The 20,297-nt window shown below is 41.7% G+C and overlaps 1 protein-coding gene across 4 annotated transcripts in view; it reads left to right on the top strand.

The window, feature by feature from the left end:
- FKTN (fukutin) overlaps positions 1-20,297 on the top strand; it is a 111,333-nt gene that overhangs the window by 41,730 nt on the left and 49,306 nt on the right. For 3 of the 4 annotated variants that reach the window (XM_078676670.1, XM_078676667.1, XM_078676666.1), the window contains exons 3-4: positions 2,126-2,185; positions 13,206-13,409. In XM_078676670.1, coding sequence (XP_078532796.1) covers positions 13,336-13,409 — 74 coding nt within the window. In that variant the 5' untranslated portion in view covers positions 2,126-2,185; positions 13,206-13,335. The remainder of the gene's footprint in view (positions 1-2,125; positions 2,186-13,205; positions 13,410-20,297) is intronic. The other variant, XM_078676669.1, reaches the window with a different exon arrangement.

Below are 20,297 nucleotides of genomic sequence, written 5' to 3'. Positions count from 1 at the left end.
TCAGGACAAAAAAGAGGACTCTAAGGGTCATAAAGCTGTGGTCCTGTTAAAGCTACAGGGATACAACAAGCTCCAAGAGGTCTTTCTAGCAACTGCCCTGCTGGTCTTTGGCAATTAAAGTATGACTGACTGCCTGCCACATTGAGTCTCTAAATGCTTCTGCTATTGTCCTAGGGGGCTTTAGAAGTGTACTCCTGTGGTGGATTAGGACTTAAAGGACTAAAGTCAGAAGGTAAAATCTTTTACTAAGGCGAACCTGGTTAGTGTATCCGATTTGCACTCAATCACAGTTAGCATCAAATTGTGCCTAGGCCCTGTTCTATCATGACCTTTGACAATCATTGGCACTTTATGCTTCTTGGTGCTATTTCTCGAAAATCTGTACCTCCACTTCTCTTTATTAATTGTTGTCAATTTGGTGACATTGTATTTATTAAATTATACTATATTTTTGTAATTTGTTTGGGTATTTTTATTGTTTTGCCTTTCAACCTAATTACTATTTTAGTTCTGTATAAATACTTTACACATTGCCTCTAAGTTCAGTCTGTCTGCTCAGTGCCATAACTATCAGGGGGTGAGCTCAGGTTTATTTAGTTACCTCAGTGGTTCACCCTTACAAGGATTGTGGTTATTATTTGAAGCGGGTCCTCAACCCCCTATAATAATAACCCAATTTCTTACAAGATGCAATTATTATATCTGAAATCTAACCTAATTAAAATATAATCCCACTGTCATCTCAATCTTTGGCCTCCTCTGTAATACTTCCTCATTAGTTCTTCATACACACACTTAAAGCCACGTCTGGGGACTTTTGCCACCCATCTCAATGGCGCTCTTTTTTCATATTCTTACTATTCTTTATTTGTTATCTATCCCTGTTACGCTCATATTTTTCTTTTGAGGTGTTAACTTGTAGCAACTCAGCTATCAATCCGTCTCTGCACTAATTTAATCCTAGACTAGAATATTCTGATTCATAATTTAAATCAAACAGAAATAATTGAACGTAAAAAAAAAAAAGAAAAAACCTTATCTCAGCTACAGGAGTGTTCTTTAAAGTTTCAATCCTACACCAATTGTAACAAGTTGTCTTTCATATCAATGGGAGATAACCAAGAGAAATATTTACTATGTAAATCTATGCCAAAACTCTCTAATCAAACCATTAAACATTGCTGATAAAAATCTAGAAGCCTCCCCCATATTTTACTTATCCAAAATGTTTTTACAAATTAGCAGAGAGGAGCTAATAAACCATGTAAAGAATAATGTGGCCAATAAACTGTTCATTCCTCCAATTAACTTTCTTAAAGTATGTCATTATGCTACACAGCTATTCTATCATCAGATATAATGTGTGTCCATGCTCAGGCGTTCTTTATAGCCAGGAACAAAATTGAGCAGCATTGAGCATTAATTGGCTCCTGGTGGGGGAAGAGATCGTTTATCTCGCACTACACCAGAGTGGTCTCCATTTATGAGAGTTTTCACACAGCTCAATTTATTTTCTGAAATAAATCCCTCATTAACATTAAACCCCAGTTTAACGATGGTCTTTCTAAATAAGATTGAGGTGTTAATTGACTAAGAATGGTGTTTGTGACCTGCTTATATTTGCAAATGGCTGGTGCCCATCTATTGTGGCACTGTGGATAAAAACAATGTGACTAGAATAGGACTTACAGCAATTGTTAGTGGCTGTGATTATTTCAAGCACTGCTTTTGGTTGCATTGATGACTTCCTTTTAGCTCCTAGGGCCTGACTAATGTCACTTGCTGGAAGGCTTTCAAGTAATTATTTGCACTTCCCCAGGAAATTAAGAACACGCCTACAATTATTTACATTGTTTTTCTAATTTTATCGATGCGCACACATTAACTTATGTAAGTGTTCAATTAGGAAATATCACTTCTGTTAAATAATAGGTAACACTCTATTTTTGTAATGCTGCTCATGCACCAGTGAGGCATTGCTCACCTCTCCCGCTGAGTGAATAGATTACAAAGCAATTGTGCTGCTTGGAACTCTTCCTTACTGATTGAAACTATGTAACTTCAATGTGAACGGATCCGAATCATTTCCACATTGTGACTTGTTCTTTCACTTGCCTTTTGTCAGAATGGATCTGCTTTTTCCAAGTTGAAAGGAACTCTGACGGCACAAGAGAGTCCACGATGGGTAAGATCACCACGATGTACATTGTTATATTTATTCATTTTTAAGTTTAACTGGTGTCCTGGAGCCTATGTCCTCACTCTGTCCAAAAACAGTAGAGACATTGCAGACTATATGTGTAAAATCCTATATCTGCCTTGCCACCGTGCCTATGATCTTGAGTTATAGTTGTTTATTACAGAATGTGATGCTAAAGCAGCAACTCCTCTTTGTGCCACTCAATTGTCTTACTTGAAATTAGAAACGTCTGTCTGTGACTTCAAATTAATGAACATTTTCTGTGGTTTCCCCTTCATTTTGATCCATCTAAAGAGCCACCACCACCCTCCTGAAGCTAGCCATCGAACTGTATTTCTTTAATGTCTGACAAAGACCCCAGCTTGCAAATAGTCTAAATAAAAACAATGATAGTGGAACATGTTGTGGCAGTGAAAAAGTTGCAGTCTGTTGGGTATAAATAGATGTATATCTGCTTCAAAAGAACTTATGGATCTACGGTGCGCCTTGACACACCAAGGTGAAAACATCACATAATTTATGTTTGGGCAGATTTTCTTTGGCTCCCCTACTAGTCGCAAACAAGAACTAGAGCAGGCTGTCTTACAGGGAACATATGCCATTTTCCAGATTGCAGTGCTCTGAATCCTGAAAAGGGAATGGCCATAATGCAGTTCTGACGTATTCATTTTACCAGACTGGTTGGTTTATAATCTATTCAGATGTCCACATGCAGAAGCCAGTATGTTTTCACGTTTTTCAGTCCAGTGGGATGTTGTGCTTAGTTTGTCCCTGGCTGTGGGCCTTTTAGAAAAGCATAGGTACTATCTTCATGAAAGCATCCATGTAATTTCATATCAAAAGCTCTCTCTTGAAGTGGGGGGATGTTTCAGCATGGATGTTGTAACTAGAGGATAGTCTCTGGCAGTGATAGGCAGGTGTGTTAATTGCCACTGCTGGGCTTTGATTCTTACATAGTGTCACACAATTGAAATATTTCCCATTGCCAGACCCTGCTTGGGGTGGGCAGGGCAGACAGACGCTAGTGGATCGTAACTGTGGTAGTTGAGGTCCCAAGCCACTGGTGTCCTAAAGCTGTCTCACTATGACTGTAAAATTGGGTTGTACCAAGTACAACCCTTTCCACACTTGACTCTGACAAGTGAGTGTGAGCACTCAAAGCTGTGTCTGGGAGTTAATGTGCGGGCCATGAGCTTAGAAAACAACAACAATCAACAGACCTAATATCGTCAGTGCCCAGCCCAGTGTTGTCATTTGAAGAAAAGAAAGTACTTTTAAATCATATAGCACTAAATACCACACCATTTCAATTCAGTATGCAAGACAGTGATCTTGGTGCAGTCCTCCTTGTGGTGCTACAGCAACTGATTTCCTCATATAAATCCACCTGGAATCATCAAAGGATAGTTTTGCCTACTTAGCAATTAGGGCACAAGCATGAATATGGCTTGGGTGCAGTTTTAAATACACACAAGTCAAATGCTCACGCGTTTCACGTTGTTTAAAAGTTCTTACTGCTAGTGGTATTGTGGGTAATGCGTTGGTTTCTTTCCTGTGGCCTACTTGGCAGCCTCCAATGAATGCTGCTGAGTAGGCCAAGCAGAGCCCTTCTCTTGTTGTATGCAGCCACCCAGCACAGTACAGCAGTGGACTGTGAACATGGCGCTTGCACAAAGGTTCAGGCCCTACTGCTGTGCCTCCTTTCGCCAGAGTATGGGGAATAGCCTCAACTGGGCTATGTGGCTGAAACAAGAACAGGCCCCAAGTGGACTGACTCAGTTGCCAGGGCTGTTTTATTCTGCGTCTGATTGGTGCAGTCACTACATCAGTTCTAGTCTTGACTTGCCTGATGCAGGCAGTTGCAGCCCCGATGTAGTCACCTCCGCAGATGCAGATCCGAAACAGACTATTTGAGCCACAACGTCAGATGGAACGCCGAACAGACCGAGGCTGTCAAGAATCTTCTATGATGAACAAGGGGAACCCTTTATCAAACTGGTTGCTCCTAGCTTAATGCTCAGAAAGTTGGCTTCTTCTGGATGTTACTTGTTCCATAGGATATGCTGAGTTTCACCTCCTGAACAGACTCTCAAGCTGTAGGGCTAGGCAGACAGGCAGGCAACTGCAGTCCCACCCCTCATCCTACCATCAACCAAATAGCAGTGCTCAGGAAGAACTAATTAGCAGCCCCTTGCTAACAAAAGTCCTCATGGAATTTCTAAAGGTAGCCTGTCTTCATTCCACCAGGATACAGGCAATATTTTCTGTTATCTGAGGAAACTGTTCTTATCTTTCTTGTGCAGTGTTAATCCAGGAGAATCCAAAACTGATCCCAGTGGTTTAAATACTCGGGCTTACCCTCACACAGAGCCCTCTTACTGTACATATGCTACATGCACACTTCACAAGTGTGAAACATACAGGATGCCCGTGCAGCGTTCTGGACAAATACATGACCGCAAAACAATACAACCCTATGTCCAAGAGTGTGCATGCCCTGGCTGCTGTTTTTGCGATTGTGGCCAATGCAACTGGAATCCTGTATTCTTAATAAAGTCAGTTCTGGCATGACCCTCGTCCCTCCAAAATTCTAATAACGCTTTTAGTATCATGCACATGCTAAGTCAGTCAAAATAGTTTTATTCAGTTTAAAATCAAAACCATAAAAGCACTTAAGAATAAAAACAAACTGAATACAATTCAGCATACAATTTAAAATCATATCGAATAAGTTGATCAGTTATGCACACTGGCAGTTAAAACCCCATCACATGCGATTTATAAACTGACATGGGCTCCATATATCTTCCTCACAGAAAAACCGCATCAAATACAATTCATTATAGCCAGACAGATCCAGTCTGAGTCTAATTTTTGTGTTTAAGAGAAGAAAAAAAAAGTGCGGCTTTATGTTGTCTGGTGTTAACCTTTTGTACAATTGGCACTAGAAAACGTTTCAGAATAGACCTATATAAAGTGCAGAGAAGGGTAAAATGGATTGTGGTCTGTTCTGAGATATTACAGAAAATGTTTGTTAAATCAACAAACAAACCATGCTGCTTGTATGGGAAACGCCACTTAAAAATACATTTTATTAAAACACAAATGGGTCATATGAAATCTATGCTGTGGGATGGGGGAAAAAGAATAGATGTAATTCCAATACATGCAACTCTTTAATCGACCACGAGTGACTTCCTGTCTTCAATTTACGAGAAACCATCAATCAAGTCTCTTTTTGGAGATTAAAAAAAAGTTTTGACTAAAAAGGTAGACTTACTGATATGCTCTCGGGCTTAGCAAAAGCCCCAACCTAGTGAAAGTTAACTTAACAAAAGCCAACCAAGGTATAGCAGCCGCGTTATCTAGAGACTGACAATCCGCAATATTCATCCTTGAGACTTTTGCTTCTGGTGTTGTCAAGACGCTCAGCCTGAGCAACAAAGAGTTAAACTTAATAACGTCCTCTGCATATGCCACAAAAAGGTGGGGGTTGATTAGGGGACAGCTATAACCCTGCCCGAAAATTAGTTTTCCACCTTTTGCAACCTATTATCTTTGCCTTAACCTCAAACCTCTGCACCAGCCAATTGGCACACATTTGCTTTTATAACTAGGCAGAATTTCCCTTTTCAGTTGTGGTTCAATCTAGAGGCAAAACGAAAAACAGATTCAATTGCTATTTGCATATACTATACCCTAAGATTGAGTAACGGGTTCCAGCTTATAGTGTAATTGAACGTGATACCAAGGTAGGTAGACTTGCATAGCTTGGTCGCCTTTGTTCCATTTATTTAAAAGATCTTAGTTTTAGTGTTCGTGGGTCCACAGCTCATAACAAAGTTCTTATTTAGATTTGTTTTTAATCCTGAAACATTTATAAATGAGCTAAAAGCGTCCAGTGAAAATTTGCAACCCATTTGGGATTTAAGCTATTAAATCTACATCATCTGCTTACAGAAGTACTGGGACTGAATGATTCCCTAGGTGGGACACATCCTTATCCTCCTGACAAAATTACTTTTCTAGCCCATTTATATGGAGTAAAAACAAAAAAGGGCCATCACGCAACCCTGATTGACCCCCCTGAGTCAACCTAATCCCCCAGAAAAGTTTGCCCTTTGTGCCACAGCAAATTCTAACTGAAGTGGCCCAATGATACGACTCAACAAATTGATCAAGGTCTTATCAATATACATCTCCTCCATAAACTTCCACAATTTTGATCAGAGTACTATGTTAAAAGCGCAGGAGAGGTCCATAAACCCCATGTGGATAACTCCTCTCCTGGCATTGACATACTTTCTGATTACAAGATGGTTAAGGCACTGCAAGACTTTGCCTACATCTGGCCGAAAGCCAAACTGTACGTCAGACACCTGATTCTCTATCGCCAAGTCTTCTTATTTTGAAACTAAAATCCTTCCCAGTATTTTAAAGGTGCTATCTAGTAAAGAGATAGTCCTATAGTATATTGGGTTGTTTCTATCACCTTTTTTGAAAATTGGGGCCAAATTATCTCTCTCCAATATGAAACTAGGGCGCTGACTATAGAAGCTTGTATCAAGTTGCCAATCAAGGGGCCTAGATCAGTAAGTTCTCCTTAAAGAGTTCCTTAGGAACTCTAGCTGGGCCTGAGGCCTTATCACCTGGGCTTCTCCTGGTTATAAATGCGACCTCATTAGTGCTAATAGTTTTACTAAAAATGAGAGGTTCTCACTGATCAAAAGTGGCCTCATCCACATTTACTGCGGAAGAATCAGGATATTCAGGGTACAAAATGTTAAGAAATTGCTCAATGTGCTAAACAGAAATAACTGTGGGTCTATACAAACTATTAACTCTGTGTTATGACCAGGGCGGTTCAGAACGTGTAACTGATGGGAACATTATCACATTGTGAGTAGTCCCTATGTAAGTTACTAGTCCTATATGGTTGAACTTATTGTAGAATACACACAGTATAACACAGAGTTAATAGTTTGTATAGACCCACAGTTATTTCTGTTTAGCACATAGTCTTATAAAGGGGGCTGTAACTGTGTTTTGGTCTTAAAAAATTCCCCAGGACCCTACTCCATTTTCCTAGGGTCAAAAAACTGCAGAAACATGTCGACCTGAACACACATGCAGTAGATATTTGTTTTGAAACTACTGTTACTTTGCACTAGATATTTTTAACATTGAAAGTGATTTGCTGTCAATTATTAAATTAGGTTCTTTCAAATTCACTCTCCAATTTTAACAGTCAGCACTTTTCACTCACCTTTTTTGGTTGTAGCACTGCTTTTCAGTTATCACTACTAAGAACACTCTTACCTGCAGGGTGGACATACCACTCTGTGCAATGGCCCAAATGATGACCAGGGCGGTTCAGAACGTGTAACTGATGGGAACATTATCACATTGTGAGTAGTCCCTATGTAAGTTACTAGTCCTATATGGTTGAACTTATTGTAGAATACACACAGTATAACACAGAGTTAATAGTTTGTATAGACCCACAGTTATTTCTGTTTAGCACATAGTCTTATAAAGGGGGCTGTAACTGTGTTTTGGTCTTAAAAAATTCCCCAGGACCCTACTCTCTCCGTATGTTGTTAAAGAAATTGCTCAACCCACCTTTGAACAGGGATAAGGCACTCAACATTTGAACTATGATGGTCAGTAAAGAACAAATTATTAACTACCTTCTAAAAGGCCAAGCTGTCTTTGTGAGACCCTGCCATTTTAAGATTGACCCATGCTTTAGCTCAGATCTCAGACTTCCTCACGTCCAGTATCTCCTTATACGATTTTCTGGCTGTGAGAATCTCAGCCCTATCTTGTGGACTTTTTCTCAGTACTGCTTTAAGACCATGATGAGCAGCAGTACATGTATGGTTGAACCAACCCTGAGGAGGTTGGCTCTTGGCCGCCTTTTTTTTATTGTCAGTTTAAAGATATGGAGGCACACAACAGGTTGAAAACAGTTAATATGGAGGCTGGTTCTTCCATATATTTGGTCATAACAGTGAAAGGTTCTGATTCTCCCTGATACGTTCTTGCAAGAATTGTTCTATGTTTACTTTCTCACAATTAAACTTTAACACCCTTGTTCTGCAATTACTCAGTCTCATGACTTTCACCCAAAAAATTTCTCCCCTTAAAATAATGTTAAAAGCAGTTATAAGTGGGTTATGATCGCTGCTATAGCTAGCGAAAACAAAAAAAAAAGTGGAGCTAGGTCAGCAGACAAAATCACATGGTCTATAGTATTGCATCTATCATTGCCCTTAGAAGTAGTAAGACATGACTTCAGAAGAGACAAAGTCACTGCCAAAAACCAAATCCCTAGCCATTATAATGATGGTTCAGGCCTCTCCATAAGGCGCAAGCTTACAATGCGTCAAAGTTCTCCCATCAAAGTCTGCAAGACCTCATGTCTTATACTAATCAGGTTTACATATACCTATATTAAAATCCCCAAGTGATAAGAGTAAACGCTCCTTTTTGTGCTTGTCCTGGAACTTGGCAATCTCTTCATCTGAATTTTCTTTCACAGAAGTTTCACTTGCGTCAAGAATATTATGACAAATTTCAACCAGCAACAGGTCAAACGATGCAGAAATGATAAATAATAACATTTGATAATGAGGAGTGGAGTGTATTTTCTTGACTACCAACTTGATTAAGTTGACAGATCTCAAAATAGTTAACCCTCCTTTTGCCCTGCCTGCCTTCCTTCGAAGGGATAACCAGAAGATGCCAAGAATAATAGCCATTTACATAGAAAGAATCAGTGGTCCATGTTTCTTGAAGACAAACAATATCATATTCATGAACCAAAAAAGTCCGGTCTGAGTTAGGGAAAGCGGTGATCTAGAAGCATTCAGCCTGACGTCCCGGAGCTTTGATTGATTTTGACTCTCTGGTGAAAACTTGTGAGGCAGTCCGTCCAATTGCACTAGTGACGAATGTACTTTTAATTTTAATTTGTTTTTAATCTCAAACCCCTGCACATGCTGTTCAGAACTCCCCCTGACCATCATTTATCTACAAAGGGGCCGCAGAGACCAGATGAGGTGATCTACATAAATAACCAAGAGGCAGAACTTTGATAGAACTAGATATGATACCTGGTTTGCAAGCGCTGAAGGAAAGCATTTACAACAGAGGGTCTCCTCAAATTTTGTAATTATACAGTCACCTCGAAAATCCTTTGCCTGGTTTCCTACCCATGCGGTTCTTCTGCAGGAGCGTATTTCTGCCGATAGATCATGGCCCCAGCATGAGTTCTTTTTTAGCTAGAACGCCTTTTTTATTTTTAGGACATGACGATCTTCCGTCTGTGAAGAAGATGGCGGTAGCCTAAGGTGTGCATTCTGGAGGAAGCTACGGGTATACATGTGCTGGCCTACGGGTATACATGATCTGCGATCGACACATTAAAGTTATCAGGATTTTTTCCTAGAGTAGGAACATTCAGGGTTCCTATTTTTTTGTGGTTCATGCGGGGCTTGGCCCACTTGAGAGTGCACGTGCTGTCACGGTGTGCGATTTATAGTGCTGATTTGCAAGTTATTGTTTCGGTTTGTTGATAGTGTGGAAAAAAGATCCATCGTCGCATCCAGTTATTTAAATCTTCCCAACACTAAGGCGCTAAAATCTATAAAAAATTATTACAGCGTCGTAAAACTATTTATTAGATGATCTTTGAACCTAGCTTCTATTTTTAACCATTGCAAGGAATTATGTCATAGGAACTGTTATTATAAGGCTTCTTCTGGAAAACTATTTGTGTGAACCACCTGTGGCTGACCTTGGTTTTTGTTCTGTGTGTCATTCTCATATACTTTTTGTCTTTTGTCACTCTTTCTTTTAGTTAGTGGTGATCTAGATGTAGCAGTGGTTGCTGCTGTGGTTTCTAACAGGGAAAGCTGTGCCTCACAATAGTTCTCTCTAGAGAGAGTGCAAGATCTTCTTGAATGGACCTCCCTGTTTCGCTTGCAAGCCTCCATAAAGGTGGCTGCAAGACTGCCATGTGCTCCAAGCTATCTCCTTGAGGTGGATCATGAATAGGCATAGTTAGTAGGGAGGATTGTGTCTTGGATTGTTGCCACCAAGTACATGTTCATATCCAGCAGAAATCTTGGGTGGCATATTGCCTCAGGTCATTGAGTTGCCTAGTTTCTGCACACCCTATGTCTCCTTGTGCGCATCCGTGCCAGGAGGGGGCAGGTGGAAATGGCAGCAGTTCTCTTACTGGAATCGGGGAAACCACACTGAAGAGGACTCAGTATTTCAGGGTTCAAGGAGTTATCTTGTAACTGGGGTGTTATTATTATTATTATTATTATTATTATTATTAAATATTTTTATAGAGCGCGTAGTCACCCGTGGGTATCCCAGCGCTACCATCCATACTACTCCAGGTCATGGGGGGGGGGGCGCAGAGGGAGGGGGGGAGCTACAACTGATGGAAGAGGTGAGTTTTCAGCTGCCTCCTGAAACGTAAATAGTTGGGTTCTAATCTCAGATCGCGGGGTAGGGCGTTCCATAGGCGTGCTGTGTGAACTGAGAAACGCCTTCTGCCTGTGCGTGCCTTCTTAACTCTGGGAATGACAAGGAGATGTTCCTGGTCTGACCGGAGGGATCTTGGGGCTTTGTATGGCTTGATGAATTCTGCTAGGATCGAGGGGCCTTTGTTTTGAAGCAGTCTGTGAGCCAAGCACAGGGCTTTGAATTTCACTCGTTCTCTTACCGGGAGCCAGTGGAGGAGCTTCAAGGCAGGTTTGGCCGAGGCTCTGGCAGGAGTATTGGTGAGGATCCGAGCAGCTGCATTTTGGATCCTTTGTAGCTTGTTCGAGGTTGCCTCCGGAGCACCTAAATAGATGGAGTTACTGTAGTCGAGCCTCGATAGTATCAGGCCCTGGATCAACAGTCTTTGGGATGGAGGGGGGAGTAGGGGCAGGATCTTTCGAATGGATTTGAGGAGCCCGAAGCATGTCCCGGCTACTTTCTTTGCCTGCGTTGCAAACGATAGATCCTTTTCAAGCCACACTCCCAAGCTTTTAACCTCGGGTTTCGGATCCGGAGGCAAGCCTAGGCAGGGTGGCCAGATGTTATGTGAAAGGGAAAGCCCTTTCTGCCCAAGGAGGAGAATGTCAGTCTTTGAGCCGTTGAGTTTCAAAGATGACCGGTTCATCCAACCTTGTATCTGCGCCAGGCAGTTGTAAAGATCCGCAGGTTGTTGGCTTGGGTGGGATAGGGACACCACTAATTGTGTGTCGTCGGCGTAGCTAACAATTCTCACTCCGAACGGGGTGACAACCTCCTCCAATGGGGACATGTAGATATTAAATAATGTGGGGCTCAGGGAGGAGCCCTGAGGTACACCACATTGGAGGGGTGTTTCGGAGGACCGGGTGTTATTCTCCCAGATCTGGAAGGAGAGATGATCCAGAAAGGACGATAGCCAGGATAGTGCGGTTCCTTCTACACCGACATTCCTGAGACGGAGAATGAGGCTGCTCGAACACCAGGTCAACAAAGGTGACCTGGTGGAAGACTACCTACCATACTTAAAGATCTGCGCCATCCACGCGAAGATCTCTCTTCCTTCAGCAAAGCTGCCATGTTGCCTCTTCTGAAGACACTGAAGTTTTGCTGAGCGGTTTCCATGTTTAATCGCCAGCTCCGCAAAGAGTTTTGTATTCTGAAAAACAAACTGCCAAAGTGGGAGTTTATTACTGAAAAGCAACAAAGAAATTCCACCTGATATCCTAGGTATTTTATTACCAGTGCTTGGATGTCTTTATTTTTGATTTCCTGTTTGGAACTAATAGTGTTAAATTATTGTCATGCATTGACCGATGGACCACTGCTGGGTGGGCTGCTGGTCAGTGGTTCTCCCTGGCAGAGCCAGCACGTGCTCTGCCATAGAAAATAAAGAAGTTCTTCCAACTCTAAATAGAACGACGGAACCACAAGTTTTGAGGATGGGACATATGCCATGTTATCACTGCTGTTCCTCATCCACTACACTTAACATGAGGCTTTTTGTCTTAATAACAATGTATATTTAATTTCTTCATAGCCTACATTCATTTCTTCATAGCTTACTCTTTATCATTTAGTTCATTACCTTTGCTGCTGTGCCTTGAAATAATAAGTAACATGCAATGCTATTTTTAGCACCGTTCAATTAAAAAAAGAAGATAAATTGTGAAAGAAAAATGGAAAAAATAGAAGTAACCGATTAGAAAAATATGGTATGCCAAAAAGGGGTGTCTGATGTAGAGGTATCCAAATTGTATTCAATATGTATCTCAATCCATATTAACTACTGTAGATACCAATTAAAAGTGTCTTGTGTAAAGCTTGTAAACATGATACATTCATACAGTGTGGGTATCTGTACTAAGTGTTTAATTCTAAAGTAATGGATACTAAACTGTATTCCTACCCCTTGGTAAAAACGGGCTCATGGCTACCTAGAAGTGTTTAATATGGATATGTTTGTGCCATGTCAGAGTTGTATATTTTGAGTGTTTTCAATTCATGCAGTAGCAAAGTTTCAAACATTAGGGTGTTTGCTTCTTACGATAATTCTATGACAACCCCCAATATAGATCATTGGTTGAATGCAGCGTTCAATTTATCCATCCCCTGTTTCATGCATTGTTTGGTGGACCTGCTGTTATACAAGCGTTCAACCACGTTCAGTCTTGCGTGTTACTTTTCCAAATGCTGGATACCTATGCTTGTGTCCTGTCGAGATATTCTATTTGTTGTGTGGAGTGATAACATTTGTGTCACATGTTCATATGTAGACTAATCCCCTTGACTGTCCAATTTATTTTGTGTAACGTGTTATAGCAGACTCCTTTACATCAGCCAATAAAAATTTGCCACATTATCTTTGATGTTAGAGTACTGACTAGAATAGAAATAAAGCCGCCATATTGCTTAATGTCAGTCAAACATAACCAGGATCATTGTTCTTTTTTTCTTTTGCAAACAGCGTGTCGTTAGAAAATTTCTTGCTCTGGTATCGAGCCACAATGTACCAGTGTATCTCATAGACCCTCCAGTACTCAGTCTGGTTAGTAAGGACTTGGAGCAGATCAGGAGCTCCCCTGACAGTATCAGCAATGGATGCAAGTACTTCTGCTCTCCAAGGGAATTTACCACCTTTGCTCTGCTTGAAAAACAGTGGAAACGTGAGGTATGACCCACAGTCCGAAGTTGGATTGCTTGTGTTTTTAAAAAAAAAACAGTGCCTTATACAGCCTTAAAAGTGCACCGAAACCATTAACTAATCCACCATTTCCTGTGTTTAAAGAATGGTTGTGAATATTCATATATATCACCTATGGCCAACATTTTGGATTTTAAAGTTTAAGTTTGAAATGTATTTAATTTACGCATGTAGTTTTTTTCTAATTTATTTTGAGGAGATCGAAACTGCCAGATGATTTGGGGGTCATGTTTTCTGTTCATTGAGACTGTTATGATGTGTAATATGGACTGCAGGACACTTTTGGGGTAAACGTCTTATTGCTAGAGTTGCATGCTTTCTTTCAATGTAAGCAACATACTTTCTCTTTTTTATGTTTTTAAAATGCTACAAAAGACACAGTAATGGCTCCAAAATAAATGTTGTTTGAATTCACACTTCTGTGTTTTGCACATGGAAAATCTGTCATGCTTCTGGACCCTTCATGCCAACTGCCCTCTCCTTTGCTTAGAGCCATTCTCCATATCTCAGTCTGCCTGTCTTATTGCATGCTGTCCCCCATTTTAAGAGTGCCATGTCTTGCACCTATGGAGGTAATTGTTAAAAGTGGAATAACTTTGTTGGCCCAGGCAAAATAATGGCATGTTGCTACATCACCTTTTTGGACTTGGCCCTTTTCCAGAGTTGTCTCCTGTGTACCTGCCTAAAATGGTAATTATCTACAGATTAACACCTAAGACCTGCTCTAAATAGCCCCTCTCGCCTCTTCAACCTATACCTGATTGGCCTGATGCCTGTGGTCAGACCACAGAACAAGGTGAGCACTAGAGGACTGTCTGCTCTCCATTGCACTGCTTTACTCCTATCCTGCCAATCCATTTTACACATTCATCCAGTGTACTACAGTGATTTAAAAAAGGGCAGACCCTTGATCAGGCTTCCCCGAATCTCTTGTGAGTTACTGGTAGCTCTCAAGGTACCTCTAAGTAGCTCTCCTGGGTGCAGCCCAGCCTACTAAATTAGAAGCTTTTGCGTTACTGAATATGTATACCAAAATTGAAAAGAATGTATTAAAGACAAATTTGTGTATTTCTAGAACTTATGATCTAATGTTTTGAGAAAATGGTCGCATTTCCGAAATATAGATTTAATGCAGATATTTGAGTGTTACATCGTGCACAGTGTGAACAATGTATTACTAATACGATTATAGGGGAATCACAGTTATGGCTGCTGTGTAGTACCCATGCAGAAGAATTCCAATTTTTTTACATTACTGGTGGCAGTCCGGCCTGATGCACTGAGGTGATCACTGCTGGTATCCTTTCATTGGGTGGCCACTAATGTAGTCATGTCTGATGTGGTCCCTATTACAACACTGATAATAATAGTAGCCCAGGATGATTTTCACTGAACATAAGTAGCTCGAAGTAAATAAAAAGTTGGACACCCCACCCTTCATACTACTTTCAAAACCAGGCGTTTAGCTCTCTCAACAAGTCTAGAGGATGTGCTGCTGCAAACAGTTTTATGGTTTTTGGGTTAATAAAAACACAGCGTTTATTTCCAGTGCATTCTCATAAAGGCTTGTAGCTTATTATAAAATTATTTTTTATAAAATCCCCACCAGTCCTCGTTGCTGCATCTTTTTGTTTTAAGGAGGCACATTGGGAGGACATTTAGTGTCGGACTAAACTGTGTTCAGATGCCTGCTTTAACTAGCCAGCAAGGCTATAACATCACAATATTATTGACAGTTGAGTCTTAAGGAAATCGGATGATCTCATAAACTTGCATAGAATTTTATTTCACTAATGAAGTATGCTCTAGAGGCAGGTTTCTTATATGGAAAAAGCGCTTGTGATGTATACCTCTAACTGCAGATGCTTCATCTTTAAAATTTCCAGGCACTGGAGTGGACCTGGAAAGTTCTCCCAGAAATGACTGACAAATAGTGCTGTGTGGTTCTGCAGCGACCTTTCACCACCCTGGAAGTAATGAGTGGAGCTGCATTTAAGCTCCACCCCTGTGTGCTGCGGCTTATTTATTTCATTCCATGCCATTCGGCGTGGCTCCAGAGTTTTACTCCCAATGTTGCTAGCCTTCTGATAACTCAAAAGAATCTCCAAACAGTATGCTATGGAAAATGTCTCCCCACTAAAAACCACCGGATTAAAGCAGTACTGCAACTGTAGAAAGCAGATGTCTATTATGGACACCCACGACGTGTTCCTATGATGCGTGGCCTCAAAGCTGTGTGAAAAGTGTACTCTCGTGTACCCGAAGGCCTTCAGAGAGCTGAAGGTGTGCTCCATGTAACTGAGCATTAGAAGAGGTCGTGTTTGACACAGTGGTCCCACTCGAAGTTGTGGGCCGCTAGTGGTCAGGAGGCCAGTCTAATGTGAAGTCCACTTTCCACTCAAAGTCTTCAAGTAAGTGGAAGTTGCAAATGTGCCATAAGAACAAGAATGTCAAGTGAGACTTGACCCTACCCCGCCATTAAAATCTATCTAGAAGTTGCAAGGTTCTCTTCTGATCCCGATTCGGCTCTGCTGCTGTTCACGGCACACCCTGAATTTTTCCATAGCAAACAGTGGCCTTCAAATAAGCTATGCTACAGATTGTCCACATTCCGCCCGTTCCCATTGATGCACCTATGGTACCCATGGAACCACATAAGCTTCCAATTGAACTTCCAGTCGCAGGCCTCCCTCAACTCCGACTGTCCCATTGGGACCTGTTCCCAAGACCTGTACTGACACTAATACAGAATTTACACCCACACTTCATTGGCCACACGTGTCCCTTCCCTTTCATGCCGATTTTAATACTGCTAGTGCCGTTACCGGGGCCAGTGCTGATGTTGATCTCCAACCCTAGTCAACACTGGCCAGCACCAGCTTTATGCTGCATTATGATATTTTTAAGTTGCAACCTTATCCTCAACCTTTCGCAACAGCAGTATTCACAGAGGCTGGAGACCGTATTCAGCCCTGATTCTGACACGATGTGGGCACACCAACTGTTTCACATGACACTGTTCATGACGAGGAGAGGACAATTTGCTTCCCCCTCACTGTACTGATTAAAGGCTTTACTTGTACTTACAAAATACACGTGGCTAAACTCTTCGAAATTCAAATGGGACCCACAATCCCACAGTGATCACAAGCAACTTCACAGAAATCTGCAAAGCATTCACAACCTCCTTTCGAGGAGAAAATAAAACAAATGTAAAAAGCAACCGCTTCTGAAAATGAAATGATACAAGACTCGATCAACAGTGTATTTCCCAGTCAAAATGGGAGTACCTCAATCTCCCCTCACACTTTTTAACCTATATTTGGAACCGCAGGTGAAGACCATGAAACAAGTACCACATGTATGTTGATGACACTTCTCTGTACTTGAAGATGTCCTCCATGGAAGATATCACCTGACTCTGTGACACTCCAGTGAAAACCCAGACCTGGCTGTCACAAAAACACCTCAATTCAAATGCCATGAAAACTAAATTCCTACTCTTCTCTCGACCCCACAGTTATCCCCTGATACAAGAATGAATTAAATAACCAGACATTCTCAAATGTAAACCCTTCACCCTTAAATCAACAGAATTCCTTTGGATAACCCTGGAAAATATCTTAACCTGCAAATGCATGTCAGCACATCCACACACAGTGCCTTTCTCCAGCGTAACCTTCTGAAGGTTAAACCCTTCATCTCACCACCAGACTACAAGATCTTAGTCCAATTCTTAGTCACTTTCAGACCCGACTATGGAAGTGTGACCCTAACAGGTTTACCGAAATCAAGCACAGCACTACTCGAGGCTACCGCAAAAACAGGAGCAAGGCATTTCACCCACATCACACCCTCTTTAAACTCCCTCAGCTGGCACCCAGTTGAAGTTAGGATCAGCTGAAGATAGCTTGCATGGCACTGAAAGTCCTGCACCATGATAGACCTAGGCCCTGCACCTGGGTACCTTACAAATAAGCTCAAAATTTCGGGGGATCCACTCCATATGAAGTGTCAACTCCCTCTTGCTCGAACTACCTAGAATCAGAAAAAGAAGACTTTTGTCATTTAGTAAAACTCTTTTGGACACTGTTGGGGCCACTTGGTTTGAGCCATAGTAACCTCTGCCGGTCAGACAATCTGTGGCAAGGCAACACAGACCAGTACTAGGAACCCTGACCTTTCTAACTCAGAGCCACACGCCTAAAAGTCTTGTGGTTCAGGCATGTAGAAGTAAAGTCAATCCAAACACCGTCCCCCGGGGAGGGTTGAGAGTCAAAAAGGATTAATGCCTTTGGCAGAACATTGTTTTCCTTAGGTAGCTTAGCCCCACGGTCCTCCTGGGCAGGTACAGCCATGTCTTATCAGACTTAACCAGCGAGGTCTAGAACCTGTCCGTAACCTGGAGGGGCGCACCAAGCGTGAGCTCTGTCTTGACATGAGACTTAAGTCCAGGTCCTTGAGTTGCTGACCTGAAGCAGTAGCAGCAGCGTAGGTTTTTGTAGATTAAAGTACTGAGCAGAACGTTTCCTGGTTCAGATGGAGAGCAGGACCAACTGGCATAACTCATGTCAAGTTCCACTAATATCTGACACACAGACACTTAAACCGGCATTCTGAATGTGTGTTACATGCTTGTTCGTAAGATATGTATGGTTTAAAGACTGCTTAGTGTGTTGAATTGTGGTTGTTGGAGGAAGAAGAATCCATTTTGGGTTGTCCCTTGTTGACTTGGCATACGATGGAGGATGTAGTACAGCTTCCCCAGACAATGGAGTTATTCCCTGCATTCCTGGTGCTAGAATGAGGAGCATGATGTGGGAGCGTGTGGGAGGATGAACATGCGGCTATTCGTAGAAACTATGAGCAGGGGATTTTTGATTAGCCATTATATCATTTGGTTTATGGTGGAAAATGGGGGTGCAGCTGCATATTCTGTTGTTTGAGCTAGGGAGATGTCTAGGAAGGGACTGCCCTTTCGTCTTTCACTGAGTGGTACTTCAGGAAGGCTAGTGACAGAAAAGTGTAGAGCCTTTGCACTTCATGGTGCTCATGTTTTGGGTACTCACTCTTGGAGCCAGGCTTGTTATTGCCTGTTGTGAGGGCCATCACCTTGCACAAATGCTGTTTTTGCACTCAGGCCAAAAATTACATTTGAGAATCACCCACCCACCTGACACTCTCCAAGTGCTTCCTGGACGTTCGAGATTGAAGCAACATCCCCTTGTTTGGAAAACCAATATAAAGGTGGGACTCAAACCATTTCCACTTTGTTCCATTTCCACTCTATTCTTGATCAAAGAAGGGAATGTTCTACACAGTACTCAAAGACCTAGATTGATGTCTGTCTGACAGCCAGACTCGCAGAGGGGAGGGGACATCACTTTAAATATGAGCACCTTGGTGGAGAGCAGTGGGCCTGACTAGCACCTAGAAGCTTGTCTGCACAGAGAGGGAAAGAGTGCGCCTGTGTCCCGGAGATGCCCAGTTATGTCACCAGAGTGTGGAACACCCACAAGAACTAACTGGGATTGAAACAGGCACAGTTCTGAGCTTTGATGGATCACCAGATCTCTCTGCATGGATCCTGAGGTGAAGTGCATGAAGAATTGATAACCACCCAGGTGACAGCATGCCTTTCGGCACCACCAAACGGTAATCTGAGGGACTATTCTGACTATGACAGTCACTAGGCTGGACAGTCAGTTATTGTCTATTTCACTGAGTTCTGAGTCTCTACTCCCAGAATACCTCCATGAGAAACATTTAACTGCTCGCCCTTACTAGCACGAGAGTGCAGAATGGGATGTACTGGGCTCTGTTCTCAGAGCCTAGGACACCTGAGGAATATGACTTCAACCACCACAGTTGAGGCACAGTTGCCCCTGCCTGCCCTGCTGATCTCAACACACTCTGGACCCTCACGAGGGGGTCCTACAATCACTATGCTATTATATTCCCTGAGTTCAGAGTTAAAAATGAATAAAAATATTTCCAAAAAAGAAATCAATTCTAACATCTAAAATAAAAGGCAACACAAACAGGTAAAATAACGAACAAACTCATGTGAGCAATGAAAATGCATGTCTACTGCATAACTGAAGCTTTGCAGATCAGTGGTTCCAATGCTGGTCAACCCCCTTAGCCCTTCATAATTGTTTTCTCTTCACAAATGTTATGATAGTAAGATTTTAAAAATGGCATTATGCCACTTGTAGTATAACATATTATAATAGCATTTCCTGACTACAAACAAGGTTGTAGCTGTCATCTCTTGTTTGCAAAAACATGAACAACGTAGTAACGTGTAGCGGATGGCTGCTTAAATTCGAAGCAGCGTTTTGTTTCCAGGCATCCATATTTTTGTCTAAACTGTAGTTTAATGTTGTACTGTCATCTGCCAGAGGCATGAAGTATTGTAGTACTCGGATGCCCATTGGAAATCTTCAAATGAGTTTATGTTGGAGCAAAATGACATTATCTGACTGACATTTTGTGTGCCAGTATTTTGTTTCTCCCTTTCTACACTCCTGCTCCAACATTCCTCCATGAACTGTATGCTTTTATATTAATCATTTAGAGTTCATGGCTTTGTACCTGTTATGCACCCATTTCCTCTTGGGCTTTAGTATACATCTACTCCTCTCTGCCTGTTCCCAGGGTTTGTATCTCCTATTAGTTATGTTCCTCACAAGTTTGTTCCTTGTCACCACTCTTCATGTAGTGTCCACCACAGTTTGGTAACAGTGAGTATAAACCCGTATTCCTCTATCCACTGTTGACGTCCTTGATTATCTTGTCTTATCTCATCTTTCCCAGCTCATTTTGGTGTTTTGTTCTGACTTTCCTTATGTC

Source organism: Lissotriton helveticus, chromosome 2_1, assembly GCF_964261635.1.
Source record: "Lissotriton helveticus chromosome 2_1, aLisHel1.1, whole genome shotgun sequence".
Classification (NCBI taxonomy): Eukaryota; Metazoa; Chordata; class Amphibia; order Caudata; family Salamandridae; genus Lissotriton; species Lissotriton helveticus.
This window is presented reverse-complemented; position numbering and strand designations above follow the sequence as displayed.